The sequence below is a fragment of the Thalassophryne amazonica genome, chromosome 2, assembly GCF_902500255.1.
Source record: "Thalassophryne amazonica chromosome 2, fThaAma1.1, whole genome shotgun sequence".
Classification (NCBI taxonomy): Eukaryota; Metazoa; Chordata; class Actinopteri; order Batrachoidiformes; family Batrachoididae; genus Thalassophryne; species Thalassophryne amazonica.
The window spans coordinates 71,264,707-71,286,911 of record NC_047104.1 but is presented as its reverse complement, the minus strand read 5'-3'; the positions used below and the strand labels follow the sequence as shown (position 1 = coordinate 71,286,911).

General features: G+C 39.3%; 1 protein-coding gene across 1 annotated transcript in view; it reads right to left on the bottom strand.

Moving 5' to 3' along the window:
• smyd2a (SET and MYND domain containing 2a) overlaps positions 1-22,205 on the bottom strand; it is a 60,724-nt gene that overhangs the window by 18,744 nt on the left and 19,775 nt on the right. The window contains exons 4-8 of the mRNA XM_034187696.1: positions 18,216-18,276; positions 16,697-16,824; positions 6,778-6,845; positions 4,953-5,055; positions 4,638-4,748 (exon numbers count right to left, since the gene is read on the bottom strand). Coding sequence (XP_034043587.1) covers positions 4,638-4,748; positions 4,953-5,055; positions 6,778-6,845; positions 16,697-16,824; positions 18,216-18,276 — 471 coding nt within the window. The remainder of the gene's footprint in view (positions 1-4,637; positions 4,749-4,952; positions 5,056-6,777; positions 6,846-16,696; positions 16,825-18,215; positions 18,277-22,205) is intronic.

The window sequence follows — 22,205 nt, the reverse complement described above, 5'->3', positions numbered from 1 at the left end:
AATATAGCCCGCTACATAAATATAACTTTGAAAGAATTGGGAATAATGGACATCTGGAGAGAGTCCCATCCATTGAAAAAGGACTACACATTTTATTCAGCCCCACATTCGATCTATACGAGAATAGACTATTTCTTAATGAATAATGAAGATAGATTCAGAATAGTAGAATGCAAGATAGGCACAGCTGACCTGTCCGACCATTGCTCACTCTACCTGACTGTAAACTTAAATAGGAGAACCAAGATTACAAACTGGAGATTGAACATTGGATTGCTAAATGATAAAAAAATTTTAGAAAAAATAAGAAAAGATACTGACATATATATATAGAAACAAAAATGACCAGGGAGGAATAGATCCCACAATATTGTGGGATGCTATGAAGGCAGTAATACAGGGTAAACTAATATCAATAGCTTCATATAATAAAAACCAAAAACTAAGGGAGTACCAGGAAACTCTAAAGGAGCTACAAAAACTCGAAGAACTGCATAAGAAGACAAACGACACAAATACATTGTTAAAAATCAAGAAAGTAAGAACTAAGATTGATAATATACTAACAATGGAAGTGGAAAAAAAAAATTGATTTCTAAAAGACTTATTATGAAGGAGGCCCGAAAGCAACTAAACCACTCGCGAGGCAACTAAGAAACAAACAGCTCAATACAATTTTAAAAATTAGAGACCCTATATCAAAATCATTAAAGTTTAAACCAGAAAAGACTGAGAGGGCATTTGAAGAATACTATACAAATGTATATAAACAACCTAGAGCTGCCGATGAGACAAAACTTTCGAAATTCATTAGATCTTCCAAGTATAGGAAATTCACAAAATACTAAAATTTGTTGTGAGATTACAGACAAAGAATTAGAAGATGCAGTTAAAAGAATGAAACCTAATAAGACTCCGGGGACTGACGGATTTCCAGTAGAATGGTATAAGACCTTCAAAAAAAACTTAATCCAATGTTGATAGCATCATTTAATCAGACACTAAAGAATGCAAAACTTCCTCCATCATGGAACAAGGCCATAATTACTGCCATACCCAAGGAAGGCAAAAACAGAGAATACTGTGATAACTATAGACCAATATCAATACTAACTTGCATTTATAAAATATATTAATCATATCTAATACATTCCAAACCTTTATATCAGACATAATAGACGAAGATCAATCTGGCTTTATTAAAGGGCGGCAGACCCATGACAATATTAGGAGGACCCTACATGTAACTGAAGAAATCCAGAAAAAAAAAGGAAAGTGCAATATTATTAAGTTTAGATGCCGAAAAGGCTTTTGACAGCGTTAGTTGGAGATTTCTGTAGCTTTGTCTTGAGAAATTTGGTTTAAATTCACAATCCATGACATGTATCAAAGCACTTTACCAGGATCCTAAGGCAAGAATTAAGATAAATGGTAGTCTTTCGAATTGGCTGAAACTTGAAAGGTCCACAAGACAAGGCTGTTGCCTCTCCCCTACTCTATTTGCTATATTCATTGAACCCTTGGCCCAAGCAATAAGACAGGCCGAGGAAATCGAAGGAGTTAAAATCAGAGAAACTGAACATAAAAACTGGATTATTTGCAGACAACTTCTTAATATACCTAAAACGATGAGAAACATGTCTCCCTACATTGAATATAATGAAGACTCAAGTTTTGTCTCTCAATTATAGTCCATCAACAGACATGATTAAACAATAGAACTTTAAGTGGGTGAAAGAATCAATCAGTTATCTGGGTATAACAATTACAAGCAACCTAATCAATCTGTATAAAACAAATTACATTCCCCTTAATCAGAAAATATACAAAGATATGAAGAAGTGGGAAATATTGTTACTTGATATGACTGCAAGAATCGATATAATTAAGATGAATGTATTACCTAGAATTTTATATCTGTTCCAGTGTTTGCCAGTGCCAATACCTACCACACAGTTTGTAGAGTGGGATAAAAAAAATCTCAAGATTTATTTGGAATGGGAGGAAACCAAGAATCAAATATTCAACACTTCAAATACCTAATAAAGGAGGATTGGCACTGCCAAATCTTCCACATTATTACTATGCCGCACAGTTAGAACCCTTCATTTGCTGGTGTACCAGTGACTGTTCTACTAAATGGAAGGAAATAGAATTGGATACTGATGGCGGCCGAATAAGAGCCATGATAACCAATAAGAAAATTTTTAAAGAAAATAAATGAGAAATATTTAGACTCACTTACCAAATTCACATTGGAGACCTGGTTCTCAGTAGTTAAAAAATATAAGACGGAGAACGAAATTAAGATCTTTCAGTGCAGAAGGTTCTGGGTTCAAATCCCACCCCTGCCACATTTCTCCATGTAACGTGGAGTTGCGTCAGGAAGGGCATCCGGCGTAAAACCTATGCCAATTCAACATACAGATCCAACTTGGATTTGTTGTGCCGACCCCGAGTGCAAACAAGGGAGCAGCCGAAGGGACTTACTACGATATACGGTTGGCATACGATACAAACTTCAAACCAGGAATTATGAACTCAAAATTTAAGGAATGGTCAAACAGAGGACTGCCTATGTTTAGTAAATTAATCAAAAGAGGGGAAATTAAGACATTTCAGACTCTACAAAGAGAATTTGACTTGGACAAACAAGACATATGTATCTTCAGATTCGGGACTATTATCACAAGGAAATAAGGCCAGGTCTCACAGAGGAAATAAATACAATTACAGAAGTATTAAGTAACGCAAACTAATTTCAAAATTGCATCAAGGCTTGGTAGGTAACAGGAAAACCTCAACATTATGTACATAAGACAAATGGAAAAAAGAACTAAAGATGGAAATAAGTGACGAAATGTGGTATGACATCTGAAATGCAACAGGACACATCGAGTTTTAAAATGTGGAAAATGTTCTGTTGGAAAAATATTGTACGTCTTTTCATTACTCCAAAGATAAAGAAGAGTTCATTGCCGGCACATCAACCTTGCTGGAGATTGTGTATCAAGTTGACAAGTTGCTGGAATAATGTTTGGAAAGAATTAAAAGACATACTTGGATATGAGCTACCCAAAACATGTACAGTATTGTATTTAGGATATTTAACAGACATCGCAATCCCAATTAAAGACCAATACTTGAAGATTCTTTTGGCGGCCATAAAAAAAAGTGGTACAAGGCCACTGCTCCCATTTCAGACAACTGGAGAGAAAATAGTGGATGACATTTATAATATGGAAAGACTTACGCATATCATAATACTACAGCTACCAAAATTTAAAGAGCTGTGGAAAAAATGGACAGAATTCAAACTTCGGAGAAGAAATCTACGATCTGCGATATTGTTCTTTTAAATGTGATTTGTTATGTTATAATGAAAAATAAAAACAATAACTAGAAAATAAATAAATAAATAAATTTGGAGGTGGTTCCATCATGCTGTTGGGCTGTGTGGCCAGTGCCGGTAATGGGAATGTTGTTAAAAGTTGAGGGTCACATGAACTCCAGTCAATATCAGCAGATTCTTGAGAACAATGTTCAAGAATCAGTGACAAAGTTGAAGTTGTGCCAGGGCTGAATCTTTCAACAAGACAACAGCCTTAAACACTGCTCAATATCTACTAAGGCATTCATGCAGAGGAACAAGTACAACATTTTGGAATGGCCATCTCACTCTCCAGATCTGAGTATTCTTGAAAATCTGTGGTGTGATTTTAAGCAGGCTGTCCATGCTCGGAAACCAACAAACCTGATATGTTTTGTAAAGAACGGTCCAAAACCAGAATCCAGACTCTCACTGGAAGCTATAGGAAGTGTTTTGAGGCTGTTATTTCTACAAAAGGAGGATCTACTAAATATTGATGTATTTTTTTCTGTTGGGGTGCCCAAATTTATGTACTTGCCTAATTTTATTTAAAGAATTATTGCACACTTTCTGTAAATCCTATAACTTCTGCAGCCAGTTCTGCAGACTTCATTTCACTTCTCAAATATCACTGTTTGTCTGCTGTATGATATATTTAACTGAAACTTCTGATCCAAACAACCAATGATTTATAAAGGAAAATCATGGAAACCATCAGGGGTACCCAAACTTTTGCATACCACTGTATTTTGTTTAACTGGATAAAGGAGAAGCCACCCACAGTAACTCAGTGGTATAACGAAATGTTCAGAGTATCACCAATGGAAAGGTTTAGTGCAAACTTGTGGTAATGATGATAAATATCTGGATTGATGGCGCCCTCTACTGGAATACTTGCCCAGGGATCTAAGTGATACTTTGCAGAGGAGCACAGGCTTGTTGAAGTGGAGAAACTTAGGGTCTTCTAATTGAATAAGTCTATGTGTTTTAGGTAAATTGCATGCAATTTTTTTCTTTTTAATCCGACTTAACCATTTATGACTCACAATGCTCAGTGTTTATGGTTCAGTTCTGTTTTTTGTTGTTTGTGTGTGTTGTGTGGTTCTGTTTTTAGTATGTTAAAATTTCAATAAAACATGTTTAATAACAAAAAAAATAATAGTAGCAGGCAAACAACCGTGTCAATAATAGTGTCCCCCTGCTGGATTTCTCCAACAACTAAAAATTACAGAGAAAAAGTTCCGCCAGTGTTAAGCACAAACAGTACCTTAGCCTTGGAGATGCACTCTGTACACTGGCATATGAAAAAGTAGGAATCCAACAACCTCTCTGTCCTGTCGTCCGTTGGATAAAGCAAGTCTATGTAACTGTTAAAGATCTAAAGAAAAACAGTTCAAAGGAGATAAAGTGGCAGACACACAGTTAAAGACAGCATTGCACAATTACAGAGAAAAGTAGATTATAAATCCTCAGTCACTGATGGCACCTGTGGTTATTTTGCATCATTGATAATTAGCATTGTTATATACATTTGTATTTATTTGGCTACGAAACTGAAAGTCCAGTTCCAGTGGACACTTACCTCTTCACCAGGATTTATGTCTTGAACAGCTCTGACCTCAGCCACTGTGCCATTATAGGTCACAATGACGTTAGGACTACAGCTATGATTCATCAGAGCAACACTAGAAGAAAAGGAGAGAGCGCGCAAGAGTACAATACAGTTAACAAGTGCTCTTGGCTGTGCTTGTGCTAGGAGAAATAACTTCAAAGCAGCACCACAATCATTTCAAAATTTTGACTCAATTTCAATGAATGAACAGTTTTAATTTTTGTCAACTGCACTCAGTTCACTGACTATAACAGCAGGGACATTTTTCAGATGGAGTACATGCCTAATCTTTCTATTTATGGCTATTTACTGATGTTTTCCAAGTATGGATTAATTTTTCTATTTATGTAGCGCTTCAACGTGACAAATTTAACTGAAAATGGTATACCAGGAGCACGGTTTACTGCTAAAGAGGTTGATGAACATAAACAGAGCTTCCATGGAGTGCCTTAAATTACATTAATCATCATGAGAAAAAAAAAAATAAGTTTAGAGGTTCCAACTGTCCATTTGATAAATTTCTGATGAACTGTCCAGCCCTATTTAATACACTACCAATCACAAAAAAATTAATACAACAACAACAGACAAATTTGGCAAGCCAAACTAGAACTGACTGAGGTTTAACAGCTTCAGAAGAAACTGAGGTTCAAATGATTTAGAAGAAACTAAACCAATGTTAAATGAAACAGACTGTTCTCAAAACAACAAACACACAGGAAAAAGGAAGGTTGTGGCTGTGCCCAAATTTATCCAATTGCTGTGGGAGAAATGTGACTGAAGAAGGGGATGGGGTTCACTGAAGTGTTATGCTGCGTTTACACATAAGTTCTGTCACGTTGTGAACGAGGTGAATTGTCTCCACACACACACACCCATATTCATCCAACCGAATTCAGATCGCTCCAGTTTTTCAGAAGAACTTTGTGACTGCATGCATAGTTGGGCTCTGTGCCATGGAGTGGTGCAGAGAGGAGAAGACGGACAGAGCCAGATGTGTGGCTTCATGCAGCTCTCGTCTCACGCATTTTCCCAAACATCAGGCACATGCAGCAAGTGGAACACCTGCAGGAGCGCGCTGAAGAGCACTGAAATGAGTCTTTTAGCCGACTTGGTGTCAGCAATCAAACTGAATGCGATGCAGCAGGGTTTAATTGTGTGCGTGCTTCTTCCTCTGCCGGACTGAAGGAGGTGCAGAGATGTCTGGCTGCACGTGAGTCTCCTCTTGCTCCTCTGGTTGCTCAGACTCGTTCTCCCGCTCATCGGTTTCAACAGCAGGTGGAACACCTGCAGGAGCATCCTGAGGAGCTTCAGCAGGAACTGCGGAACGACACTTGGAGCCGAGTTTAATTGTGCGCACGTGACAGAAAACTGATTCGTCATGGCGCACAGTGAAATGTGACGCCACGTTATAAGTCGTGTCAAAACCTGACAGTTTCCGTGTCACTCATAACAACACGTGACAGTTTGGGCTCCAAGAACCATCACAGGAACCACTACGAACGTCGTCACGTTCTATTAAGGATCACTACTCAAGACGGATCAACACGCTCAGTTGCGACCTCCACGACATGAGGGTGGTGTGTGATATTCGTGGAAGATTTTTTGACAGGCAAAAACATGCTCCACGAATATCAAGAATATCACGCACTATTAAGAAACCTATTCAGATGCGTTAAGTCACATTAAGAATGTCAGGAATGTGTCACGAATGACAGAAAAATGACATTTGTAACGTGTCTTGGTTATGTGTAAACGCACCTTTAGGGAGGACATCGTGATATGGGTTACTTACTCAGGAAAAACAGCTGATCCCAGATGAGAGAGTTCCTCATCCTCTATGGTAAAACCATTACAGTTAACCTAGGACATGAAAAAATGAAAAAACAAGAAAGACAGAGACAGCAGGGTAAACAAGAGTCATCAGAAGATGACAACCCCCCAGTCCCCACAAATCAGTAATACAAAGTGTCGGGGATCACCCCAGTATACCCTTATGCTAAATATGAAAGAAATTGGTCAACTGGTTCCTGAGATATCACGCTAACAAGCAAAAATGGATGGACAGACATACAGTGAGGAAAATAAGTATTTGAACACCCTGCGATTTTGCAAGTTCTCCCACTTGGGTCTGGGGTCTGAAATTTTCATCTTAGGTGAATGTCCACTATGAGAGACAAAAAAAAAAAAATCCGGAAATCACAATATGATTTTTTAATAATTTACTTGTATGTTACTGCTGCAAAAAAGTACTTGAACACCTGTGAAAATCAATGTTAATATTTGGTACCATAGCCTTTGTTTGCAATTACAGAGGTCAAATGTTTAAAGTAAAGTTTTACTTTAAACCTGTTAACACCTTGAGACAGAAATTAGTTCACCCTAAGGACAGGATCCCTAGTTACAAACAGAGCAATGTAGTGTATTCTATCAGATGTCAGGAAAACTGTAATGAACACTACATAGGTGAGACTAAGTAACCTTTACACAAAAGGCTATACCAGCACCACAGAGAGGGCACCAGTGGACCTCAGTCTGCAGTTCATCCACACGTTTGAGGACAAGGAAGTTAAATTCTTAGCCAGAAAGAAGAAATGGTTTGAGAGAGAGGTGAAAGAGGCATTCTATGTGAAACAGTTGAAACCCAGCCTTAACCGGGGAGGGGGTCTGAGACACGCTTTGTCCCCTGTTTACAATGGGGTACTCAGATCAAAGCAGTTTCAGTCCTTTGTTCATGGTAATGAGTCATTCACTCCATCAGGAGAGGCGTGGGTGCTAACTAGAGCACAATAGGTGCTAATTAAAGCAATTGTTTAGTCACTAGCCAATAGCAGTCTGTCTCTCGGTAGGAGGCATCTGGTTAGGTTTAAAACTCCAGCTTTTGTGGCTTCCGTTTGTTCTTCTCGACAAGGGTCAGACAGAAGTCAGACTACCAGAGCAAGAAGTTTAGCTGATGAAGCTTCTGCGATTTGAAGCGAAACGTCCTCGCGTCAAGCAACCCAGTCCAGTCGAAGATTCAAGCTTCTCTACTACTCTCACATACGTCTCTGTCACTCCAGACTTCATCATGCAATACTACAAATCTTCTCTTGGTACCCTGTCATAAGCTTTCTCTAAATCCAAAAACACACAATGTAACTCCTTCTGGCCTTCTCTATGCGTCTCCATCAGCACTCTGAGCAAACATGGCATCATGGTCTACTTTCTCTGCATGAAACCATATTGCTGCTCACAGATCTTCACCTGTTTTCTAAGCCTAGCTTCTACTACTCTTTCCCATAACCTCATGCTGTGGCTGATCAGCTTTATGCCTCTGTAGTTACCGCAGCTCTGCACATCACTTTTGTTCTTAAAAATAGGAACCAGTACACTTCACTCTCCATGCATCCTCTCAGTTTACAAGACTTTATTAAAAATCTGGTTAGGGGGGCGCTAGAGTGCCGGCGATGTAGTAGGCTGTGTTCTTGTCAGCTCCTCCACTCAGTTAGTATTTAACACTTTTTTTTTTAACTTTACACTTTTGGACAGTAAAATTCGTTTATAAGACCACAAAGAATGGTCAAGCCTAAAAACCCGATATTGAAAACACTCGAGTTTCCCTCAGTGACCGAAGACAATCCGCCGACCGAGCTGGCTAATGCTAGCACATCTCACTCGACCAGCCCTGAGCACGCTCAGAGGTAGACACCGGAGGAGGACGCCTCCCCGTTGTCCATTCTGGGGCCATCAAATGGATGGAAATCTCTACGAACGCAAGGTTTGACAACTTGGAGACAACTCTCGATGGGGTAAAAAATGCGGTCGCCTCCAATACCTCCCGCATTATAAACCTGGAAGAATGGCGCAGAGAGTGTGACAGACGCCTGACTGAGCTGGAAAAAAGTTATGATAACCTGTGTGTGCAAAATAAGCTTCTGAAAGCTAAAGTGAATGACTTAGAGGGCCGCTCGAGGAAACAAAATATCAAAATTGTGGGTCTCCCGGAGAAAATTGAAACGACATTTCTGTCTGACTTCTTTCCTAAACCCCTGGGAGCTGAACATTTTCTCCGGGGAATTAAAGTGGACCGTGCCCACCACATCGGTGCGCCAATCACCTATGCTGACAAACACATTCTGCCTCAAATAGCTGAAGACACCGAATGATCGGGCACCGCCAATGTAATAGAACATGGTAGCTATGATTTACATAGGCTTGCCTGCACTGGTGTGTAGCGTCTAATTTTATTCTCTTTTTTACTTTTTTCATTATGGACATCTGGATCAAATGAGTGGTGAGGCTAAAGCTGACATATTTTTGCAATAATCACAGAACTCTGACACAAGAGTTTATGTTCAATTTTGTTGCCTTAACTTCTGTGCTACATTATTGTTGATCATTGTTGTCACTGTGATTGGCTCATACCTTAAAAAGGCTTAATATGTTTTGGAAGAAAAGATTAGGAAGGGGAAAGGAGTGTTAATTTACTTACAGGAGGGTAGTAAGGGGCTGGGATAGAGATGTTAGATTGCTTTTCGCTTTTGGGCTTTTCTACTGCATGTATAGGCTCCTCTCTTAGTAGCCCCATTGTTACATAGGGTTTATATTGCCCCCTTTTCTTTAGGGATGGCAAAGCAGGGAGTTTGGGGGGAATTTTTTTTGTTTGTCTCATGCTGTACTCATATTTTGTTTGTATATCGTGGCATCTTGTATTCCCATGTTATAGGTGTCTCATGAGTGATCATATGGTGAATAACATTATTAATCTAACTTCTTGGAATATCAGAGGTTTAAATAACCCATCCAAGAGAGCCAAGGTATTTTCTCATCTACGTGATTTACATGCTGATATCTTGCTTTTACAAGAGACACATATTAAACACACAGAGGCCTTAAAACTCAGATGTAACTGGATAGAACAAATCTTTCAGTCAACCTTTTCAGTCAAAGCACGTGGTGTGGCAATTTTAATTATAAAGAATATTTCCTTCAAACATATCTCAACTAAAACAGACCCAAATGGTCTTTTATAATTGCGACTGGCACTATTTTGATTATTCATGTTACCCTCCTTAACTTATATGCTCCAAAGTTTGACAACCCTGGCTTCTTTCAAGGTGTTTTTTGTCAAATACCTGACCTAACAACAACCAATTTGATTGTAGGTGGTGATTTTAATTGCATTTTAGACACTTTTTTTAGATAGGTCCTCCCTCGCCCACTTAGCCCTTCAGATGCCACAATTGTGCTAAATAATTTGATGAAGTCACTTAACCTGATGGATATCTGGAGGATTTGCAATCCCACAGAGAGAGAATATTCTTTTTTCTCACAAGTTCACAACACATACACTAGGATTGATTATTTTTTAATTGATTCTAAGCTAACAGCAAATACTAAGTCATTTAAATACCACAACATCTTAATTTCAGACTACAGCCCCGTTTCTATAGGTATGGACTTTGGGTGGATGAAACCCCATTATAACTGGCGATTTAATACAAGTCTTCTTAATGACAAAATATTTTTGAAAAAATACTCACTTGCAATAAAGGACTATTTAGCTTTTAATGACACAGGTGATGTCTCAGACTCAACTTTATGGGAGGCCTTTAAGGCTGTGACAAGAGGGTTTGTTTTATCCTTTGACGCTACACAAAAAAAACAGAGGAGACAAAGGTTATCAGCTATAGAGCCGCAGCTTTTCCCCCTTGAAAAACAATAGAGAGGCTCCATCTCTATCCATGCTGAAGGAGATTGTTGAGTAAAAACATGAATATAACAGTATTCTTTCACAGTAAATCAATACTTTGCTGTTCAAAGTGAGACAGACAATTTGAATTGGGGGATAAACCTGGCCCTCTGCTCTCACGGCAACTACGAGGGGCGAAGGCTAGCAGGACTATATATGAAATTAAAAGTCAGACGGGCTTTATTGTTACAGACCCTGTTGAAATAAATGAGTGCCTCAGGAACATTTATGAAAATTTATACAAACCCCAAAGTGCCGCGGCAGAAGAGGATATTCTTCAATTCCTGCGATCCCTTATGCTTAAGACAGATTGCAATGCGCAGACAAACTTAACACTGAAATTACATTGTAGGAGGTTGTTACGGCCATAAAGGAATTCCCAAGTGGAAAGTCGCCTGGTCCGGATGGCCTTGGCATTGAGTTTTATAAACCATTCATTGTCGATGTGACCCCCCTGCTTCTGAGAATGATTAAAGAATCTGTATGGAATAAAAAATTACCAGATTCATTATATACGGCAAACATCTCTTTAATATTGAAAAAAGATAAAGATCAGAAGGACCCGCCATCTTACCGGCCTATTGCCCTTCTCGGCAGTGATCTCAAAGTGTTCACCAAAATTTTAGCAAATAGATTGAATAAACATGTTACAACTATAATACACCCGGACCAGGTGGGATTTATTCCCAGGAGATTTTCCTTTTTTAATGTCCACGGATTACTAAACATTGTATATAGCAAACAAAACAAGTCAAAGTCGGCAGTACTCACACTTGATGCACACAAGGCATTTGATCAGGTTGATTGGACATACAACCCCTGGCAAAAATTATGGAATCACCGGCCTCAGAGGATGTTCATTCAGTTGTTTAATTTTGTAGAAAAAAAAGCAGATCACAGACATGACACAAAACTAAAGTCATTTCAAATGGCAACTTTCTGGCTTTAAGAAACACTATAAGAAATCAAGAAAAAAGATTGTGGCAGTCAGTAACGGTTACTTTTTTAGACCAAGCAGAGGAAAAAAATTATGGAATCACCCTGTAAATTTTCATCCCCTAAATTAACACATGCATCAAATCAGATCTGCTCATTGACATTGACCCTATGCCATGACATTGACCCTATGTGTTTTTGCAAGGAATGTTTTTGCAGTTTTTGCTCTATGGCAAGATGCATTATCATCTTGAAAAATGATTTCATCATCCCCAAACATCCTTTCAATTGTCCAAAATATCAACATAAACTTGTGCATTTATTGATGATGTAATGACAGCCATCTCCCCAGTGCCTTTACCTGACATGCAGCCCCATATCATCAATGACTGTGGAAATTTACATGTTCTCTTCAGGCAGTCATCTTTATAAATCTCATTGGAAAGGCACCAAACAAAAGTTCCAGCATCATCACCTTGCCCAATGCAGATTCGAGATTCATCACTGAATATGACTTTCATCCAGTCATCCACAGTCCACGATTGCTTTTCCTTAGCCCATTGTAACCTTGTTTTTTTCTGTTTAGGTGTTAATGATGCCTTTCATTTAGCTTTTCTGTATGTAAATCCCATTTCCTTTAGGTGGTTTCTTACAGTTCTGTCACAGACGTTGACTCCAGTTTCCTCCCATTCATTCCTCATTTGTTTTGTTGTACATTTTTCGATTTGTGAGACATATTGCTTTAAGTTTTCTGTCTTGACGCTTTGATGTCTTCCTTGGTCTACCAGTATGTTTGCCTTTAACAACCTTCCCATGTTGTTTGTATTTGGTCCAGAGTTTAGACACAGCTGACTGAACAACCAACATCTTTTGCAACATTGCGTGATGATTTACTCTCTTTTAAGAGTTTGATAATCCTCTCCTTTGTTTCAATTGACATCTCTCGTGTTGGAGACATGATTCATGTCAGTCCACTTGGTGCAACAGCTCTCCAATGTGTGTTCACTCCTTTTTAGATGCAGACTAATGAGCAGATCTGATATGATGCAGGTGTTAGTTTTGGGGATGAAAATTTACAGGGTGATTCCATAATTTTTTCCTCAGAATTGAGTGATTCCATATTTTTTTCCTCTGCTTCGTCTAAAAAGTAACCGTTACTGACTGCCACAATCTTTTTTTCTTGATTTCTTATAGTGTTTTTTAAAGCCAGAAAGTTGCCATTTAAAATGACTTTAGTTTTGTGTCATGTCTGTGATCTGCTTTTTTCTACAAAATTAAACAACTGAATGAACATCCTCCGAGGCCGGTGATTCCATAATTTTTGCCAGGGGTTGTATATGCTGTTAACAATCAGAGAATTTGGCCTGGGTGAAAATTTTAGCTCATGGGTAGAAATGCGGACCCAACTGCATCAGTCCTGACCAACTTAGACAGGTCTCACCCTTTAATCTTTACCGTGGTGTTAGGCAAGGCTGCCCTCTGAGCTCATTGTTGTTTACTTTATGTATTGAGCCCCTTGCAATAAGCATTAGATGTAATCCAGAAATTTTTCCTATACATCTGGACAAAACAGATCATTATATTGCATTGTACGCTGATGACATAATCCTGTTTTTGTCGCAGCCTGAAAAATCAGTCCCACCATTACTGAGCCAAACTGAAATTTTTGGAAAGCTATCAGGATATACTATAAATTGGCAAAAATGTGAATTCATGCCTCTGAGTGAGGACCTGAACCCCAATTTTAACAGGAATCTACCAGTAAAAGTGGCCACCCAGGTTAAATACCTTGGCACTACAATACCCAAACAATTTGATCAGCTTCATACATTGAACTACAAAGTTCTGATTGATAAACTTAAAAGTAATATTGAATTTTGGCGAACACTCCCCGTGTCAATGATTGGCAGAATTAACGCCATAAAAATGGTGGCTTTACCCAAATTTTTGTATATGTTTCAGAATATACCTATTTTCTGTCTAAAAAGTTCTTTAAAACATTGGACTCAATCAATATGCCTTTCATTTGGGGATATAAACCTCATCGCATAAGTAAGAAGCACCTTTGCAAGTCAAAAGAACCAGGTGGATTAGGGCTCCCTCTATTCCAACATTATTACTGGGCAGATATGCACGAGCACTTGTATATTAGCAGTGAGCTTACGCCATAGACCTAATGACGCTACCCCTTCATAGCTGGCCATAGAACAGGATGTCATGGGTACCTCCCTTCCAGATTTACTTCATGCAACAAAGAGAAGTCCCGGACCATTTAAGGGTATTGAACTAAAAATAGAACACTCATTAAAGGTGTGGTACCAAATTAAAAAAAAACATTGATCTAACAAATACATCTATTTTTGCCCTCATTTGTTACAATCATTCATTTCATTCCTCTCAGTCAGACCCTGTTTTCTCTATCTGGAAAGAGAAAGGCCTGACTACTGTAAGAGACTTGTATATTGACAATGTTTTTGCCTCATTTGACCAACTTAAAGGCAAATATGATTTATAACCGTCTCACTTTTTCAGATATTTACAAGTCAGGAACTAAAGGGGAGCAAACATTTTAAATTTTTAAACTTATAACCTACCAGACGAAGTCTACTCTCTTTTAGCAAAGGAGTCCGAGACCAAAAAATTGGTGACCATGTTTGTAAATCGGTTTGCAGCTCAAACTGCTGCAGATACAGAATATTTGAGAGTGCGCTGGGAGAGGGGAAATAGGTACCACCATCTCAGAGGATGCGTGGGGTAAATGTTTGAATAGTATACGTACATGTTCAATTGTTAAACTACACTCATTCTTTTCATCTACTTCACCATTATGTCTAAAATGTAAACAGTCTGATGGTACACTGGCACATGTTCTGGTTCTGCAGCAAACTGAAGATTTTGGCATGAAGTTTTCCATTTCTATTCTGAAGTTTATGGATATGATCTCCTGCCAGATCCAGAGACAGGCATCCTTGGCTGGTCTCATCAACTCGAGACTTAGTCACGAGAAGGCTCTGTCAATCCAGTATGGGATGGTTATTGCTAAAAAAATTATTCTTAATGTGTGGAACAAAGATATACCTTCAAGTTTTGAAACCTGGCTCACAGAACTCTCAAATACTTTATATATGGAAAAAAAAAATCAGATTCGAGTTGTCAGGGACATCAGGCAGATTCCATCAGATATGGCAACCATTTCTTGATTATGTCGCATAGCGGAGAGGACCCTTATGACACCTCAGTGTTCTGACTGTGTTTGAATATTTGTTTGTAACCTTTTAAGTATTATTTTATTATAGTCACAGATGACCACAGAAATTGTTGTTATAGAGCACAGCCCCCTTTTCCCCCCCAGCCTGCTTTGGGGGAGGGGGGTGGGAAGAAGGGGGTAATTGTTTGGGTTGTTCTGTACCTTGATGTTTTAAAAAATGGACAAATAAAGTCTTAAAAAAAAGTCTGGTTAGAAACTTCACTGACATCTCTCCTAGACAATTCCATGCATGCACAGGAATGTCATCTGGACCAAATGCCTTTCCACTCTTCATCCTCTTCATAGCTGCCCTCACTTCATCTTTACTCATCTCTTACACTTCCTGGTTTACTTTATCCACATCCAGCCTTTTCTCTCTCTCATTTTCTTCATTCCTCAGCTTTTCAAAATATTCCCTCCACCTTCTCTACACACACTACTCACTTGTCAGCACATTACCATCTGTATCCTTTACCACCCTAACCTGCTGCAGATCCTTTTCAGCTCTGTCTCTTTGTCTGGCCAATCAGTGCAAGCTCTTCTCTCCTTTCTTACTATTCAACTTTTTGTACAGCTTGCTATATGCCTTTTCCTTAGCTTTTGCCACTTCTCTTTTCCCCTGATGTCAGATCTCCTTGTACTCCTGGGGAGATAACAATAATGTAAATTATATCACTGTCCTGTGCAGTAACCGCTTCAACAATGAGTAAGAAATTCTGGAGGAGCAGCATGTCTCGTGCTTTTCTCAGTATTGCCAGGACCCCCCCCCCCCCCCCCCCCACAAAAAAAAAGACTTGTGGGGGCACTCGTAGCTGAGGGGATAAGGCACGTACCACATGCCACAGAGTGCAGTTTACAGCATAACATACTCAGGTTGAACTCCCAGCCTGGGTGACCTTTGCTGCATGTCTCTCCCTGTCTTTCATTCCGTTTCTTGTCTCTGTAATAGAGGCTGAAAAATGCTCCCCCACCAAGAGAAACTGGGTTCAAAAAACAGTGGTTCTTTGAATATGCTCATAACGTCACAAGATCAATGGAACAGTGTCGAGAGAAAGATGATATGTATAAGTATGAGAGCAAATTCAGACATGCATCATTTCCACACAAAGTTTAAAGAATTTGTGTGAGACATTCAACAGAACATCTACGGAGCTAGAAATGTAAACACCTGTCAATGAGCCAGTTGAGGTCTGGTGACAGACTTCGATCCAATTGTGAGATGCCGTTACAAAAATCCCAAGTAGGATCCAAACTATGAAGAGTAGAATGACCGTAGTTTTCAGTGGTTGAAAGTGTATCAAAATTTAAAAAGATACTGTACAGATTAGACAGCATACTCAGGAGGAGCTCTTCCGCAAAAGCCAGTCTTTGAAATTAACTTTTTTCCTCAGAGGAACTGCAGCACATGCAGCGTCCTAAATTTCTGCATAAGGAATTTGTCTGACAAATATAATTCTAACATGCACTCCTTAAAGGTGTTAGCATAATTGAGGGATGATCTATTTGGTGTTGCTGGAACAGAAAAAAAAAAGGCAATGACACAGAAGTTATGCAAATAAATAAATAAATAAAAATACTCAGCTGGTTGGAACAAATGAGAATGGAGCTTTACAAAATCAATTTCAAAATATGTTGTTCTTCCACTGGCCCCATAATCTCTCCATGCAGTGACAGACACAGGCAGCTGTTCAAGATGTACTCCAGTTAAGAGTAGCATGGATGACCCTGAGCACCCTCGACCTTACTGTGTGCTTTAAATTAAGAGCACAGCTTGAAACCCTTATTCAGGCGTTATTTTACCTGTGCAAAGAGCTCAGTGAGAGCCTGGTCATCAGGCAGGTCGCTGATGTATTTGGAGTAGAAGTGGTGCAGTGCTGCTATGTCTGACTGATTCATCTCCTCCTTTTCACTGTCCATCTTATCTAAATCTGGCAGAGGTGCAGAAAATAGAAGGTTAAAAAAAAAAAGAAAAAAAGGAACAAGCTCACAAAATGATCCCTTCCGCTCCACCATAATAGTTGCATGCATGTATTATATGTCAGTGTCAGTAAATTTTTAGTGATAAAACACCAGAATGAGAAACTGATCCACCCCTGTATATACAAATTTACAAATATGATTTAAGTCCAATTATCCCTACTTGAAGACGTCAGCAAATCAACAATCACGTAAAACCTATAATTCATATACTTTGTTCCAGCCAAAAACATTGTACACAAAAAGGTTATGATGAGGTCAGGTGAGTTGTCGTGGATACAAAAGGACAAATGAGACAACCAAAGAGATCACTGCTAAAATGACTAATATCTACAAATCCACGGATCCTCAGATGAAAGCAGCGGTTTCCATGCTCCAGAAAATACATTCTTTAACAAAATTACAGTATGGCAATAAGACTGCTGAGACCAGCTTTAGCTGTTTGCCAAACTCACTCAGCTGAAACATGCACAGAACAAAATGTTAAAAGCTTCTTGGTCTGCGAACAGTTTTATTTACTTAATTCTGTTCACTGTTAAGTCTATTAAATGGAAAAATAGCCACAATGTTTCCGAACAGGCAACACGATGGTGCAGGTGGTTAGTGCACTGAAGGTTTGTGGTTCAAGACCACCTGTGCCCATTCACCATGTAATGTGCAGTTGCCTCAGGAAGGGCATCTAGCGTAAAAAATAAACATGCAGATCCACCTCGGATGGATCTGCTGTGGCGGCCCAGAGCAAAAAGAGTGAATCATCAGAAGAAGTAGTCACCATATTTTCCCAGAGTCTAAGGGGACATCTCTAAACTGCTTTTGTTCAAACTGGTTTCCCGTCTTGTCTCTTAATTCCACAGAGATATAAAACATTTGAGAAAATGCAGTTTGCAAAAGTATAAAATTTAATTTTTTGATCATCTACTGAAATGATAGAAGATTAGCTTCCTATCAATCATTTCAGCAGCAGTAGACTCCAGTATAATGTGGCACATTCAGTTTCCTAGCAACATGTTTGTACAAAAACTGAGTTACAAACCAAAACAAATTACCACACAAGAGATTTACAAGTCTTCAGTTAAAGTTTAAACATCTTGCTCAAGGACAAAAAGAAAATTGTTAACAAGAGGTCACCTGTAATTACACCAAAAGGGAACATGGGATTCAAGTCCCAACTCTCTACAGACTGAGTGAATGAAAGAGAGACAGCAAAGACTGCAGATGACAGCAGCAACTATTAATAGGCACACTGCTACAACTGCTGAGAAACAACCATGTAACTAAGTGTGTGCACATGTAACTATATATTCTCTGTCTCAGCTCCCCCACCCCCGACCCCCCTACTTACGGGATTCAAACTCTCTGAGGAGCAGTACTCTTTCTGATGGAGTGCGCTCTGTTGTAACTCTCTGAAACAAGAGACAGTGAAAAAAGAAGACGAGTTTAATATTAAAAAAAAAAGAAAAAAAAAAGAAAGGCAAAATCACAACTGTGACAATTATAATGAAAATAATCTAATTGTTCTTCTTTCAACGTACTTCTTTATTGTGGTGTGTCAGTCTGTGGCTATAAGACAATTCTAACATTAATATCACTTTCAACCAGGACAATATCTGTATCACTGCTATACACACAGAACCAGGTCAAGGTTAAGTCAGGTCGAGGAGCATGAGCTGGTGCCACACACTGCTGCACGCATTTATACACTGCTGCATGCACTTATCGATGGAAGAATGAATGATAGTAGGCTGTAATATCATGAGTACCAAACAGACTACATGATGGAGCTACCTCAGTCCCAAGAGAGCGCGTTTTTTTACTGCTGCAGCCTTCAACCCCCAAACTGGGCGGCGCGGGCCCCTCCTGCTGCGGCCTTCATCCACTTTGCCTCAATTCTGAGGTAATTGGAGTGTAAACGTAATTGCCCTTTTTGGGATCAATAAAGTTGTCTGAAGTCAGGTCCTGGAAGGCAACCATCCAGGCAGACAACACATCCATCCTCATCTCTTGAAAGTAACTATCTATCTGCTACAGAAAGGCAGAATGTGGATGTCCTGTTGATCTTGTCCTGCCACTGGGGTCCACAACTCTCAGGCCCCTGTGTTATGCATCAAGTCCAGACAAATGTGTAAATGGCCAGAATGTAACAGCTGATGTTCATTCACAATGAAAGTGATACTCTTTATCAGAGTCTCTGTAAGTAACCAAAACTGTTTGAGTTATTCTAGTGGCAGCCAAGGATCCTCAAATGAGACCTAGTGCCAAATACATCTAGTCATTGCTTTAGGTCACTGGTTAGTATCAAAGTCTCACCACCATACAATAAGATACTGAGCACCAGTACCCTAAAGACTTCAAGCTTGATTCTCCTGCAAAGATCTCGCCACCACCAAACAGGAACCAAATGAACTGTGTCCACTACTATATTTTGACATATCCTTTTCTGTTAAACACAGTATCAATATTATGCTAGGCTTTTATTCACTGACTACAGCTCTGCTTTTAACACAATAGGCCCCCATATACTGGACACTAAGCTCAGCACAATAGGCCCCCATATATTGGACACTAAGCTCAGGACTCTAGGCCTCGAAACCCTCGTCTGTGACAGGGTCCTACACTTTAACTGGTAGACCACTGGTGGTGAGAGTGGGCAACATTATCTTAAACAAGGTTGTGTCCGGAAGCACTCCTTTAATCACTCTACACTTATGACTGCACATCCATTCATAGTTCCAACATCATTGTGAAGTTAGTTGATGACAGCGGTAGTGGGCTTGATCTCAGAGGACGACACATCTGTCTACTTGGACAAGGTGGAGACATTGCTTCAATGGTGTAAGGCAAATTTAAGGAACTACAACCCACTGACAATAAAGGGAACTGCAGCGGAGAGGATCAAGAACTACAGCTACCTTAGGGTGCAGATCCTTGAGATCTGACATACAGTGCCCTCCAAAAGTATTGGAATACTTGGCATCTCACATGTTTTTAATTTCTTTATGCCATTTCAAATAAAATTTCTAAAACTATCTTCCTTAAACTCAAAGTGAAAGCAAATCTCTACAACTCGATATAAATTAATTCAAAATATAAAAGCCAAGATGATGGGTTGCTTAAGTAATGAAGTGCTTTGGTATAATTAAGGATGGGCATTGATAAGATTTTATCGATCGATACCATTATTGATTCCGCGTATCGATCCGATTCCTTATCAATACCTCCTGGGAATTTTCTGTGTACTACAGGTAGGTTTTACAGGTTTCCTACAGCAACATTTTATTGAGTCTTAAAGTAATTAAATATGTAATTGGTCAGTGGATCCTTGATCTCTGGACATAAATAGGAATAAACAAAATCTGTAATTTTTGCCAGAAGCATTTCCTTTCAGACGTTAATGGCATGAATGTCTCTCTATACATCAATCAATCAATCAACTTTTTTCTTATATAGCGCCAAATCACAACAAACAGTTGCCCCAAGGCGCTCCATATTGTAAGGCAAGGCCATACAATAATTATGAAAAACCCCAACGGTCAAAACGACCCCCTATGAGCAAGCACTTGGCCACAGTGGGAAGGAAAAACTCCCTTTTAACAGGAAGAAACCTCCAGCAGAACCAGGCTCAGGGAGGGGCAGTCTTCTGCTGAGACTGGTTGGGGCTGAGGGAAAGAACCAGGAAAAAGACATGCCGAGAAGGGGGGCAGAGATCGATCACTAATGATTAAATGCAGAGTGATGCATACGGAGCAAAAAGAGAAAGAAACAGTGCATCATGGGAACCCCCCCACAGTCTACGTCTAAAGCAACATAACCAAGGGATGGTCCAGGGTCACCCGATCCAGCCCTAACTATAAGCCTTAGCGAAAAGGAAAGTTTTAAGCCTAATCTTAAAAGTAGAGAGGGTATCTGTCTCTCTGATCTGAATTGGGAGCTGGTTCCACAGGAGAGGAGCCTGAAAGCTGAAGGCTCTGCCTCCCATTCTACTCTTACAAACCCTAGGAACCACAAGTAAGCCCGCAGTCTGACAGCGAAGCGCTCTAATGGGGTAATATGGTACTACGAGGTCCCTAAGATAAGATGGGACCTGATTATTCAAAACCTAAGTAAGAAGAAGAATTTTAAATTCTATTCTAGAATTAACAGGAAGCCAATGAAGAGAGGCCAACACGGGTGAGATATGCTCTCTCCTGCTAGTCCGCATCAGTACTCTAGCTGCAGCATTCTGAACCAACTGAAGGCTTTTTAGGGAACTTTTAGGACAACCTGATAATAATGAATTACAATAGTCCAGCCTAGAGGAAATAAATGCATGAATTAGTTTTTCAGCATCACTCTGAGACAAGACCTTTCTGATTTTAGAGATATTGCGTAAATGCAAAAAGGCAGTCCTACATATTTGTTTAATATGCGCTTTGAATGACATATCCTGATCAAAAATGACTCCAAGATTTCTCACAGTATTGCTAGAGATCAGGGAAATGCCATCCAGAGTAACGATCTGGTTAGACACCATGCTTCTAAGATTTGTGGGGCCAAGTACAATAACTTCAGTTTTATCTGAGTTTAAAAGCAAGAAATTAGAGGTCATCCATGTCTTTATGTCTGTAAGACAATCCTGCAGTTTAGCTAATTGGTGTGTATCCTCTGGCTTCATGGATAGATAAAGCTGGGTATCATCTGCGTAACAATGAAAATTTAAGCAACACCGTCTAATAATACTGCCTAAGGGAAGCATGTATAAAGTGAATAAAATTGGTCCTAGCACAGAACCTTGTGGAACTCCATAATTAACTTTAGTCTGTGAAGAAGATTCCCCATTTACATGAACAAACTGTAATCTATTAGACAAATATGATTCAAACCACCGCAGCGCAGTGCCTTTAATACCTATGACATGCTCTAATCTCTGTAATAAAATGTTATGGTCAACAGTATCAAAAGCAGCACTGAGGTCCAACAGAACAAGCACAGAGATAAGTCCACTGTCCGAAGCCATAAGAAGATCATTTGTAACCTTCACTAATGCTGTTTCTGTACTATGATGAATTCTAAAACCTGACTGAAACTCTTCAAATAGACCATTCCTCTGCAGGTGATCAGTTAGCTGTTTTACAACTACCCTTTCAAGAATTTTTGAGAGAAAAGGAAGGTTGGAGATTGGCCTATAATTAGCTAAGATAGCTGGGTCAAGTGATGGCTTTTTAAGTAATGGTTTAATTACTGCCACCTTAAAGGCCTGTGGTACATAACCAACTAACAAAGATAGATTGATCATATTTAAGATTGAAGCATTAAATAATGGTAGGACTTCCTTGAGCAGCCTGGCAGGAATGGG